The sequence below is a fragment of the Fundulus heteroclitus genome, chromosome 7, assembly GCF_011125445.2.
Source record: "Fundulus heteroclitus isolate FHET01 chromosome 7, MU-UCD_Fhet_4.1, whole genome shotgun sequence".
In the NCBI taxonomy this organism is placed as follows: domain Eukaryota; kingdom Metazoa; phylum Chordata; class Actinopteri; order Cyprinodontiformes; family Fundulidae; genus Fundulus; species Fundulus heteroclitus.
In genome coordinates this window covers 23,688,961-23,701,741 of record NC_046367.1, presented here as the reverse complement: position 1 = coordinate 23,701,741, position 12,781 = coordinate 23,688,961, and the positions used below count along the sequence as shown (strand labels likewise).

General features: G+C 40.4%; 1 protein-coding gene across 1 annotated transcript; it reads left to right on the top strand.

Annotated features, from left to right (window-relative positions):
• The first annotated feature begins 100 nt into the window (after positions 1-100).
• Positions 101-12,525, top strand: gpr143 (G protein-coupled receptor 143). Its single transcript, XM_036139225.1, has 9 exons — positions 101-696; positions 5,025-5,134; positions 6,270-6,364; positions 6,718-6,810; positions 8,519-8,628; positions 8,712-8,820; positions 10,250-10,367; positions 10,459-10,714; positions 11,953-12,525. Exons 1-9 carry the CDS (start codon positions 441-443, stop codon positions 12,048-12,050), a joined length of 1,245 nt encoding a protein of 414 aa, XP_035995118.1. The 5' UTR covers positions 101-440; the 3' UTR covers positions 12,051-12,525.
• The last annotated feature ends 256 nt before the right edge of the window (positions 12,526-12,781 follow it).

The following is a 12,781-nucleotide window of genomic DNA, read 5'->3' as shown; positions in this document are numbered from 1 at the left end:
TCATTGATGTTTTTAATGCATAAAGTTCACAAAGTTGGTGTTTTAACCTTTTTTTTTTTGTTTTACACATGAGGCTGATGTTTTACGACCACTTATTTAGCCCCACATTAGTGAGAATGAGCAGAACCAGGGGAGGTCAGACACGCACTGAGATTCAGAGAGAAAAGCTGCAGGGCTGCTTCTGCTCGCTCAAACAATCAGTCTCTTTCACGCAGCAGCCCTCTTCCCTTTGTCGGCGCCCTGCTTTGTGCGGCGGAGTTAAACTTCAGGGATTAAACTGAAGCACATGATGAATCAGCCCCGTGATTTGTCAGGGAGAGCTGCCTCATGGACTCGCTCATTTCCCTTTTCTTTTCCTTTCCCCTTCTTCTTCCTCCTCCGAACACCACCACCACCTCCTCCTCCTCCTCCTCCTCCTCTGCGTCACCCCGCAGTCCGCGATGGCCTCCCCGCGGCTGGAGACGTTCTGCTGCCCGAACCGGGACGCCGCCACGGAGCTGGCCGTCTCCTTCCAGCCCGTCCTGTTCGGCGCTCTGAGTCTGGCCAGCGCCGCCGTGAGCCTCGTGTTCGCTGTGCTGCAGGTCCTGCCGAAGCGCAAAGGATACAGGAGACTGGGACAGTACCCTGTGCCGCGGCCCGCCTCCTCCTCCAGAATCCTGTTCATCATCAGTGTTTGTGACATGCTGGGATGCGCAGGTAAACACAGCCGAGGACAGGTGACCTAGTTTTCATCTGCCAAAGGCTAAGAGAGGGCTGGGTGGGTGGGGGGGGGAAGGAGTGTGGCTCTGGGTTTGATTACGCACACGAATAGTTTCTTTTTAACCCTTTTATTGCGCAACATAAAATGTTTTTAAAACTTCCTGTATGTCTCCCATAAAATACAGTTTAAGTTTAGACCAGTTAGACTAAAACCTGTTTGGTCACCCTTATCCATTAATTGATTAGTGTTGTGGTCTGAGGCTATTGTGGGTTATTGAATTAAAATAATTTTCTCATCAGAAACCAGTGACCATAAAAAGATCAAACAAAATACTAAATACTAAATTAGAGTTCATGCTAAAGGCTCTTTCGTTCTTACTTACTTACTTTCTTGCTTTCTTACTTACTTACTTACTTACTTACTTACTTACTTACTTACTTACTTACTTACTTTCTTTTTGGTAAAACATTTATGCTATTTTTATTTGATTTTCTTCCTTTAAAATATTTAAAATATTAAATGTTTAAAATATTTATACAATATTTAACATGTTGCTATTATTTTAAAAGTGAACAAAAGATATATTTTTTAAGTACCCAAATTGAATACAAATACTTACCAGACTTTTCTGCTTTCGTCGTATATGACGGCAGGTGGCGCTGTTTCGTCTGTGCGTTTCAAAAATGCTTTCCCAACCCCCAAATAGCTAATTAGCAAGAGCGAATAAAATACATATGTGAAAGGTTTAAAAATGTTTGAATGAAGGCAACCATTTAAAATAAATACGCTTGTCTTTTTTTTTTTAATCATAATGCGATTTAAAAAACAGCGACACCGCGACAAGACATGCGCAGTGATGTCACTGGGGGCGCACTAAACACAAATAAAGTGTGTCGGATTATAGGATACGCGCAAAGAAGACATTTTTGGTTTCTCCCTTGCCAGGAATGTAGTTATTTTATCCAAATATTAAAACGATCTGAAACCAATCTCAGCTCGTCGTTCTTTTTGACAACAAAACAGAAAAACAGCCTGTTTCTATTTATTATTTCATATTTTCAAACATGTGTTTTTGTTTGTTTGTTGTTTTACTTTTCTGAATTATGAGGAAATCTAGTTGGCCTAAAATCCACAATCCAACCACTAAACTCAAAAAGTTTAAGATGCGCAAATTTTGAGGTTAAGAAAAAGTTATTCTTTGGCCACGGATGTGGAAAGTTTTCCAATCTATAAACAAGCCGTAAGCATAAATATATTCTTTTGCTAATTTAATGTGTTAGTTTAGAAGGTGAGTAGACATTTCTTTCCTGTGTGAACATGAATGAAATACACAATGACATTGTTCGACTTCTCATGGTGATAGACTTTTGTTTCGATTGAATGAGTCGCTGCTTTTTTATTTGCAGCAGCAGTTTGCTCCCTATATTTCAAAATGTTTATTTTATTTTTTATTTTTTTTTGCCGGATTTCACAAGGAGGCAACACTGTGCGCCCAGAAGATGAAGAAACAAAATAATAAAAAAAAACACACTGGTTATGAGTTACTTTACACAACATTACCCACTTAAAATAAGATTCAAAGATTTGTTTAACATGTTTTTCACTTAATTTCCCTCTTATATTTACTAATTCTTTGCCATTTTTACTTTTGCTTTATTATTCTTTCTATGAATCTTAGATGTGCATTTAAAACTGGGTGACTATAACAACCTTACTTCCCTCCAGCATGTATAAAGTATCCTGATCCTGATGTTGGATCTTTGATCACTTTAAAAAAAAAAAAACTAATTTATGAAAAATGAAATATTCAGCCATTTAATGCTGCTGCAGAAAGGCTGCGAGGCTTAGGCGCTCCATGTATTTGTAGTAGTTTAAATACAGCTGTTAATCATTTCTTTTACAGGCGGCGGAACCCACCTGCTGCTCCTTCGCTATTATTGGTACCTGTTGTGGAAACTCCATGCGCGCATTGCATGAAGCTGGAAAAGCAGTAAAACCAGGCTTTCCTATTGCCATCATAGATATAAACGTTATTAGATTTCCATCGGGTCAGCTTTACAGAGAGTCCCTGCAGAGCGGCTGAGAAGCTGCGGATTGCAAACCACGGCAGAGACCAGTCATCGAAGAAAAAGAAAAGGGGTTTCCGGGTAATATGAAGATGTTTCTCCAAAATCCCTTTGGCAGGAGTGGGAGAAAAAGTGGGATCGATGATATGTGAATAAAGAGGGGACTGTGAGGAAGGACAGAGAAATGAGCTGAATACATCACATGACAATCATGGAAGATGCTTCAAATAAATGGTTTTTGCTGCCATAATTTGATAATGCAGGATTTGTGAGTGTAGGTAATAAGATCAACTCAAAAAGTGCTTTTTTAGTCCAGATTCTTCATGCGTATTACCGCCAGGCCTGGGGAGACTTGGATGAATGTGAATTTTTATTGGATATTTACAAATGCTTTATCTAATATCACAGCGCGTTTCAACCAATTCCAACCTGGACGTGGCTATATTGATTTTGTTTTGACCCAAACGGATCCCCCTGGAAAGTTTGTTTTCACCATGCAAAAGCACAAGTAACCAACTTTTGAACAGAAAATAATCACGTTGTTGAGTAAAAATAAGTTTTTAAGCTTTTGCAGAAAAAAAAACATTGTCTAATTTTATTGAGTGCTTATTGTCCCAAAGATATTATGCATTTTTCCCCCTCCATTCTGCTCTTCGCAAAGTAACACAAGTATTAACAAGTCAATATCAGCAGTTGAATAAGTTGGCTATCTGCTCAGGAAGCTAGCCTGCAGTTTGCTGCTTCACACACATGCAGCCCGTAGCTGTAATTTTAAAACAGCTTTACTTTGGTAAGAGTGTGGGTTGCACCGCTTTAGCTTCCGTGCCATCAATGCCTCTGTTTCTGTGACCAGATCATAATTTCAAACAACAAAAGTGGGAAAATGTAGGCTTCTTTCAGCCAGCAGACTGGCAGTGTGCAGCAATAAGTCCGCTAGATCACTGCATGCTCCATGCAGCTGGACAAAAAGGTGTTGAGATCAAATCCCGTACACGATTAGCCTGTTCGTTATCGCCAAACCTGCTGAAATCTTGGGTAAATGTGAACGGCATTTAGAGATACCACCAAACTTTTATTTCTAGACCAAAACCGAGCCCACTTCCAGTCAACACTTCTGTATATTTTTAGATTTGTTTCACCACAAAAACGCTATTTGGGAAGTTTGTTTAAAGACGTAAATAACTGTCCATTAGACAGACAATAATCTTATTTGTGTGTAACAAATCCCTTTTTAAGCATTCAGGAGAAAAAAATAAGCCAATGCTCACACCCGATAGTCATGATTCTCTCATGAGCAATAAAATAATTCATTATATTTGCTTTCTTTTTGTTGTTGTTGTTAAATGCAGCCTTATTGTTGAATCATGCAGAAGCCTGCATGTAGTCATAGCCCGTTTTGTTGTACCAAGAAATATGAAGGTTTTAAAATGTTACATATTCAAAAACACTAGCTTTCTGTCGTTCTATACCTTCGGTTTAAGTGAAATGCTTCCCCTCCCCAACCTGTTACTGCAAATTGCCGTTTTACTAGCTGAAAGAAGGCTGCTACGATCCTCCAGATTGTGCCAATGCTGTTTTAAGACTAAATTTCTATGGATTGCAACTGCAACAATCAAAATAATTCTGTATTTTTGTGGCGGCAGGAATAATCGTTGCTTTGAATTTCTAACATCTGAGTGTCGATTCCTTGACGCTGTAGTATTCCTGCTCAAGCCGGCCACACCAGATGAGTCTCACACCAGCCTCCCCACATGTTTTCGGTCCAAGCTGTCGCTCAGCAGGCAGAGGAAGCGCAGCTCTGACACTTGGACCGCTCGTTCATCTGCTGCTCCTGGCGAGAAGACAAGCAGGTGAAGTCATCTGTTTCCACGGCCCGGTGAGATCCGTCCACCGCTCAGGAAGCAGAACACCTTCGAAGCGTGCAGATGAAACAGGGAATCGCGTGCGGGTTCCGGGAGACCTCCTTGTTTTTGTTGTTTTTTTCCCCCCAGTCTCGTGAAGGAAATGGAAACACCCCAATAAAACAAACCCGCTGCAAGCTCATATTTCCATGATGTAAATCCACCGTTAAAAGGACTCCCTGACTGACACTAATTAACTCAAGCATTCAACCACAACAGCTCAGAAAAGTAAGAGTGTGTTTAAATGCTAATGAAAGGCAGGTAAATCCTAAATGCCCCCCGTCTGTGCACGTGTTTGTGTTTCCTCCTCTCACCGCCGGCTCTTGACTGGAGATCATGCGAATCTCTCCGTTTCAGGGATCATCGTCAGATCGTCTGTGTGGCTGGGCCTGCCGAGCATCGTCGAAGGCATCTCGGTGGCCAACAACACGGACGTGCTGCCAGAGGCCTTCTGTGTTGGCAGCGCAGTAAGTGTGAAGATTTCACGCCACGTGTAATGTCTCAGGTTTATATTTGGCAAAGAAAGGGCGTTCCTTTCTGCGATCGTACACGATTCCTGATGCTTAGACGTCACGGGAGGTCACCTGTACTGGTCGGTGCTCAGTGAGCAGCCGGGAGGAAACGATCTGTCTCCGTTTGTAATCCTGAACGGTTTCCAGTTACCATGGAGACTCTTATCGTATGGTGACCTTGAGTAAAAACACGGTTTCAAAGTGCCGCATTTACAAAAACATTCAAACAAAAGGAGTACAGAACAGCTCCAGTCATTCCTACTGCTGCTAAAGCAACGCAGCACACTGCAGCGATATGAATCTACGTCAAACTCTATTCATGTCCACATATCGGTCTCATAATCTATGAAAATCAATCTGTAGGATGGCTTACAGTTAAATGTCCTATATTAATCAGAAGATTTCAGTATATTTATCTGGATTATAATTCATTTGAAAACAAGCAAGGATACCACTATTAAAACAACATAACTATTAATAAACGTTACTAAAAATATATTATGTTGTTATTTTACTCGTTAAGGATTAATTTACCAAATTAACTCTCACACAAACAAATTACAGATATTACAACAATTCTACTTTACATACTTATTAATAGGGGACATTTCAACTAAGGATTCAAAAATATTATTATCGAAGGATTTAAAGGAGATTGAGTTTCAATCGAAAGCCTAAAGAAAGCTTTATTAGAAATCAAAACTTATTTTTGATTTCTAATATTCACTTTAACTGACAGGGGGAAAAAAGAGATGGTTCTGAGTCTTGATTCGTTAACCAATCAGAAGCTGACTGGGAGAAGTGTGAGGAAAAGTGAAAATGTCTAGTTTTGTTGCTTATTTCAGAGACTATTTAAAAGTTTCCGCTCTTTCTACTAGAACAAGTGGATATGACGCGGTCCATTAGTTGGGCTATCTGCTCTGGTAGCCATCCAGCGGTTAGCTGCTGAACAGACATGCTTTTTTTTTTTTAAATATTGGTATACTTAGCTTTCTATGCCTAATTGACAACAAATGCAGGAGATCTTGAAAGCAAGAGCTTTAAAAATCCTGATCTGTGCCTGATAATCGTCCGTGTTAATGTGTTGCAGATGTGGATCCAGTTGTTTTTCAGCGCTTCGTTTTGGTGGACGTTTTGCTACGCCGTGGACGTCTTCCTGGTGGTGAAAACCTCTGCCGGGATCAGGTTGTTTGAGCTTCACCTCTCCCCCCCGCAGTTATTACCTCAAAACCATCCTCTGACAGACGGCAGGATGAAACAAAAAGACTTATCTTAAAAAACAGACAAGAGGCCATTTAGATTGAGCTGAATGTGTAAAAACCCTTCTCTGTCCCTTTTTCTTTCACCGCCCGCTGTGAGTGAGGAGCGGTTTTGATGGTACGATAATACCTGTTCATGTTCCTCTCATGTCTCCTGTCAGAGCAGTGTGTTCGTTTTCTGTAAGAGAAGAAAAAAAAAAACCCACCATCTACATGAAACAGATCTGCAGCATGTGCTGCGAGTCCAAGTCTCATGACTTTTTCCTCCCCTCCCCTCAGCACCATTGTCCTCTACCACATGATTACGTGGGGTCTGGCTGTGCTGCTGTGTGTTGAAGGAGTGGCCATGCTCTACTACCCATCCATCTCTGAGTAAGATACTTTTCTGGTTTCCCAAAGATAAACCAAACAGACACTTTCATTGTTAAGGGTAAAAGCTATTTGAATAGTTTAAGGAGTCATCTTTCCATCCTGGAGAACAATGAAATTATTAATACCATTCAGGCTGGTTTTTTTGTAATCTTTTCCCAAAAGAACGCCTTTATAAGAAATGCCTCCAGTGGGATTTTTGAAATATAAATATTTCACAGTTTTGTTTTATGTGGATCTCTACTCTGCTTTTAGTTGAGTTGGTCACAGTATCCAAAAAAACATTTCTAGTTGTGTTGGTTAGCATTATACATTTCTGACAAATCTTTCATTGTCATGTGGGGTTCCTCAAGGTTATGTTCTAGGCCCCTTTTCTTCTCACTTAATGTAAGTCCACTGCAACAGTGTATAAGGAGAATGTCTGTGTTTATATTAATGCTGACAACATGTAGCTTTGATGTTCTTTTCTCTGCGTGAGAAAACTATATACAGCTAAGCACAGATTCAATGTGGCAGATTTAAATTCAAAGTCACATGTTAATTTCACCAACATGTTTGTTCTGATTAGAGGTTAGAGGTTATTGTTTTTGGAGTGGCTCAGGCCGAGTCCCGACTTGAGTCTTTGATTAACCTTGGGATGGAGCTAAAGATTAGGGTGATGGCTTGCAGGTTGTCCAACCTCAAAGACTTGGTGCTCCTTGCTAAAGATAAACTGTCAAAACACCAGTGGGAGAATGCAAAACGTTGGTCAGCAACTATAAGAAAGTTCCTGTTCCTGTAATGTTAATGAATAAAGTTCCATTTACTGTTGACAAGGCGAAAAATCGTACTTGGCTCTCCGTTTTCCAAAACAATATAGATAAAAACAGATTTCTTCCCCCAAAACGTCACGTGTATAATCTCACTCATCCAGGACTTCTGAAGAAACCTTTTGGATTACAGACGTAATGTCTTTGACAAACAAGAAAACAAGTTTTGTAACCTTCTACTTAAGCACTTAAGAGTTTTTCCAAATCAGATTTTCTTTTTATATAATGCTGTATTATCCTTTGGAAAATATCCATCTCGCTTCCCTTGAGGAAAAAACTCTTGGACAAATGGAAATAATTTGAAATTGCTGATGTCAAAGATGATTAGTGCTTTTGGTTTAAACTCGCCTTAATTGCTGCCACAGCCTTTTTTAACCGTTTTAACAAATCAACTTTAGATTGACTTCTGTCTAGTTTTTTTTACTTCCAATCCAGTTTGTTAAAATGCCATTTCTTTTAACTTCCAGGGCCTTACAGGAACAAGCCTCCAAATATATGTCAGACCTGTTATGACCTTAGATCGCTGATGCTCCCTCCTGCTCACCGTACAGCAAGAGGGCATCGATCCTTGCAGTCAGTCGATCCGTGACTAAGGAATCGATTTCCTCCATCTAGTTGCTGCATAGATACTGTAACTCTTTGAAAAAGTAGCTAAAGGTGCTTTTATTTCCAACTAGACTTACCCCCAGTTAGAACCATATCAATAATGCTTGTTATCTATTTTTTAACTTATCATTAAGATGTATTTATATGTTTTTTGTTTGTTTTAGTTCAGTCTGTAGTTTCTTTTTCTTAGTTTTACTGCAAACATGCTGAAGGCATGTAGGTTTAGATGCAACTTCTCAAATCCGAGGTTTTTGATTCCCGCTGCTGAATTACTGATGCCGTTTCTCTGTGTGCAGCTGCGAACAAGGCCTCCAGCACGCTATCCCTCACTACATCACCACGTACGCCCCGATGCTGCTCGTCCTCATAGCCAACCCCGTGTTCTTTAGCCGGACCGTCTCCGCAGGTCAGTTCCTTTCTGTCAATGCCCCGTTTGCAACGACTACAGCAGAAGGAAATAAAGCGGACCTTCTGCTCGTCTCTCCACAGTGACGTCTTTACTGAAAGGACGACAAGGGATCTATACGGAAAACGAGAGAAGGCTGGCTAACGAGATAAAAATACGCTTCTTTAAAATAATGCTTGTGTTCATTGTTTGGTAAGTTACCAACATGTAAAGCTCAGTTAGGCTGCGCGGGCTTGAGTTAGTCAAAATTGAAGGTCTAAACAGTTTAATTGTTCTGTTTACTGTTTACTCTGCCTTATTTGTTTATTTTTTTTCTTTCTTTTTGCTTTTTCTTACCTACTCCTTTTGATCCATGGTATAACGAGGACCTAATGTGTATATATTTGATGCACCTCGTCCTACTTGACTCCTCTTTTCTTTGACTACTGATTACTGAGCCGATGTGAAATGTGAATTTCTCCAATGTGAGATCAATAAAGTTTATCTTATCTTATCTTATCTTACGTTATATTCAACCAAAGGCACAAAGAGCACTGCATAGTCTTATTTTGTAAACGTCTTTCTTTAGTGATTCAGTGCGTATAAGGCGAAGAAACGTACCACTACCCTGGTCGTTAGCTGCCATAATCAGCAAATCACCACTTGCAACTAAAACTCCCCCAACTTAAAAGGGAAAGCATTCCCAGGTCTGCTCCGATCTCCAGAACCAGAACCAGTTTTAATTAGGCCTGTCGCAATAAATCAATTTATCACACAATACATTTTAAACGCACGATCAATTGAAATAACATCAATCATTTGCGTATGCATGCTTGCTTGCTTTTTTTTCGCCCCCTTTGTGTTTTTCTCTCCTCTCTGAGACTGGATAACAAAAAAGTTTCAGGACGGTGCGTCGTTTCCTCAGTGTAGGAGGAGCAGGGAGGCACGTGTTCAAAGGTTTAGCGTGGAAGCCTCGTGAGGGAGAGCCAGAGAAACGCCAGTTTGAAAAGAAAATTAACTGGTGTGAAAGGCCAAGAGGACCGCTGCAGAGTTTTTTGGACGGCGGCCAACCACTTTATCTATCTGAGCCGTTACGTCGAGAGGACATACTTGAGTTATTATGCCATTATCATATTAGTTGAAAAAGGTCTCCGAATAATAGTATTATGGTTTATCACAATAATTGTAGGAAGATTTATCATACAGAAAAAATTTGTTATCGTGACAGGGCCTAATTTTAATCTCCAAGTTGCTTCGTACAACAAGGAATTTGACGTCGGTTCCACTTTGCTCTCACTGAAGACATTTTAATTATTTTCTTTTTCGCTCACTTATGTTTGCTTCAAGTGTCTGACCCTGCGGTAATGATTGTTGGAAACTGGTTGAAAACCACACAATTTAGCATCTTTGTGTTTAGTATTTTTGGATACTAAATGGTGTTTTTTGTGCAGCTGTAAAAAATAAATAAAAATTCAGCAGATATTTTTTGTGATCAATCACGCAAAACTATTAGATTACATTTAAAATGTTCTGTAATCGTTGTTGCTCTTCATTTTTTTTTTTTTTTAATATGGAATACTTTCCTTACAGCTTTTTGTAAGTCAGGTTTTCTTAAACATTTTTTTTGTCGTTTTCCTTTTAGCTGGGCTCCAAATATCATCAATGAGTGCCTCCTCTTCTACTTGGAGATGCAGCCGGACATCAGCGACAGCAGCCTTAGAGATGTCAGGAACGCGGCTCTCACCACGTGGTTCATCATGGTTGGTGAAGTAGTAACGATAGGCGCTGTTAGATCATCCTTACTTTACATCGATATTTTACATCGAAATATTTTTTCCGTGTGTCTTTCAGGGCATTCTGAACCCAATGCAGGCTTTCCTCAACACCCTGGCCTTTCACGGCTGGACGGGCCTGGACGTGGACCTGAGCCCGCAGCGGAGCAGGGAGCTGGCCTGGGACTCGGGCTCTACCTCGGTGCCCAACACCACCGGGCAAAACCCGGGGGTGGCGACGACTCTGCTCTACCAGGGCCACGTCCAGGAAGCGCAGAAGAACAAGATGGGGAATGGACAGCAGCACTCTGACGCCATCAGTGTCCTCTCTGAAGGTAATTGGCTCGGCAGCGGTGCAAGAAGCTCGCCCGTATATCAGGGCTGGTGATGCTCACGGATCCAGTTACACATGATGCGCCTCATGTGCCGGACGTTTGCCCCTCACAAACGTCTTTGTTTAAAAGGACAAGCAGTTTAATTTTAGTGATCTTCACCAGAAAAAAAAAAAACATAATTTTTTACATCTGTGCCATTGGTGACTTGTTATGATCTCGGCTGAATAGCGCAGCATTAAACTGCTCTCCGTGGGGATTTATGGATCATCTGTAAATAATGTCCTGAAGTGGATGAAAGCATCACCAGTGTATCTGGAATGCTAATACACAACTGTGAGGCACGGTTGCTCATTGTGTCATTTAATCAGTGACTTTGTGACTCTCTCCGTTTACGGTTGTTAGGCATCATTATTTACAGATAATCAGATGATTAGCAGACATGCGCATAAACTGAAAAAAAAAACGTCCTATATCTGTAACTAATGCGGTGTAATACAACAATCATGTGACAAATACTGGTCCAGCTGACTTTCTACACCCCTGCTAAGCTTTTTAGCAGAGGTAAAAATAAAAAATAAATAAAAATGAATGGGTTGTTTTTCTTTTTTTTACCCGTTGGTCAGCAAGAGCTACCTCCTGAAATAAAGACGTAGGCTGCAGTGGCAGCATTCAAGCTTTCTTTGACACGTTTTAGCAGCTTGAGCAACTTTCTGATATATTAGTCATAACCGCCTCCGTCTGAGCTAGATGTGCCCTGTGAACCTGCACTGTACGTGTCAGTTTTATTCCAACACTACAGCTCTGTTTGTGCACCGTGTCTTGTCACTAGCACCTCTGACAACTATTTAAAAAATAAAGCTATTCTTCTAAAAGGCTTATGGTTTTCATTCATTTAATTAACTTTTTTTTCCCCCCTTCATCAATGCAGTTAAAGACAAAAACAACACTAGTGGTTAGAGAGCAGGTGCTTGTGTCCTGGAGAGGATGCAGGTTCCTGGGTTTGAATCCCACCGGCCCTTGAAGACCCTAGGCCTCAGAATTGAACCCACAAATGGGTCAAATTTCATTGGAATGTGTGTTGCAATGACAAGGATGATTATCGTCATATTTCTTTAGAATTACATTTATGTGGGCTTTCCATTGTTTATGTAAAGCACAGATTTGTAATTCAGAACTAATTCAGTTATTAAAGTGTTGTGTGCAGCAACAAGTAATTTGCCCCTATTTTGTCTTGCTAGGTTCAGAGTCTAGTACAGTTGAAATCCACATTTCCAGCGAACTACCAGGGGACGTAGACGCTGACGGAGAGTCCTTGGAGAACTCTGAGAGACACTAGCTGGCCTCATCGACACTCCTCCCTCTCCTTTTTGACATCATGCAGGGCTTTTAAAAGTTAGATTTTTACCGTCTTGGTCGTGTATTACGATGGCAACCGCTCTCAAGATAGCTGCTCTCACACAATGAGTCCTGTTCTCGTTTGTAAGACCTTTATTTTCCTCTAGACGTCTTAAATCTTCTGTGGTATAGCTCAGTTTTGAACTAATCAGCAGTATTTTCCCTTGTAGCTGTAAAGCTTGCAAAAGGAACTGACTTTTTTGTTTTCTAGTGATAGGACTGACATTTTACTGCTTGAATTTCTTTCAGTTTTGTGCGCTGAGATTGTACACAACCAGACACTACAAATTTCAAGCTTACCAATGTTTTTTTTTTTTTGTTTTTTTTAAACCAAGGTTATTGTATCTGAAACTATCGGTCTGTATTTTTGCACAAATCTAATGTCTTATTAAATCACTTGGAGATTTGCCAGTGCCGTGAGTGGTTGTAAAAGTGTATTGTAGCAGAGTACAACGCTAAATTATAAACTGCTGAAAAAAGTTAAATTAAAAAAAGGAAGGTTTAGAAAACAGATCATCAATTGGGGGAAGAAAACAAATCCGATATCAGTACAGATATCCTCCTGGATGTGTGTAGCGATACAGAGAGGGTAATGTCTTAGGAACAAAAGGGACGCCTCATCATTTGAACAAAAGTGATCGACCCAAAGAAAGCTTAATCCAAAGTCATCGT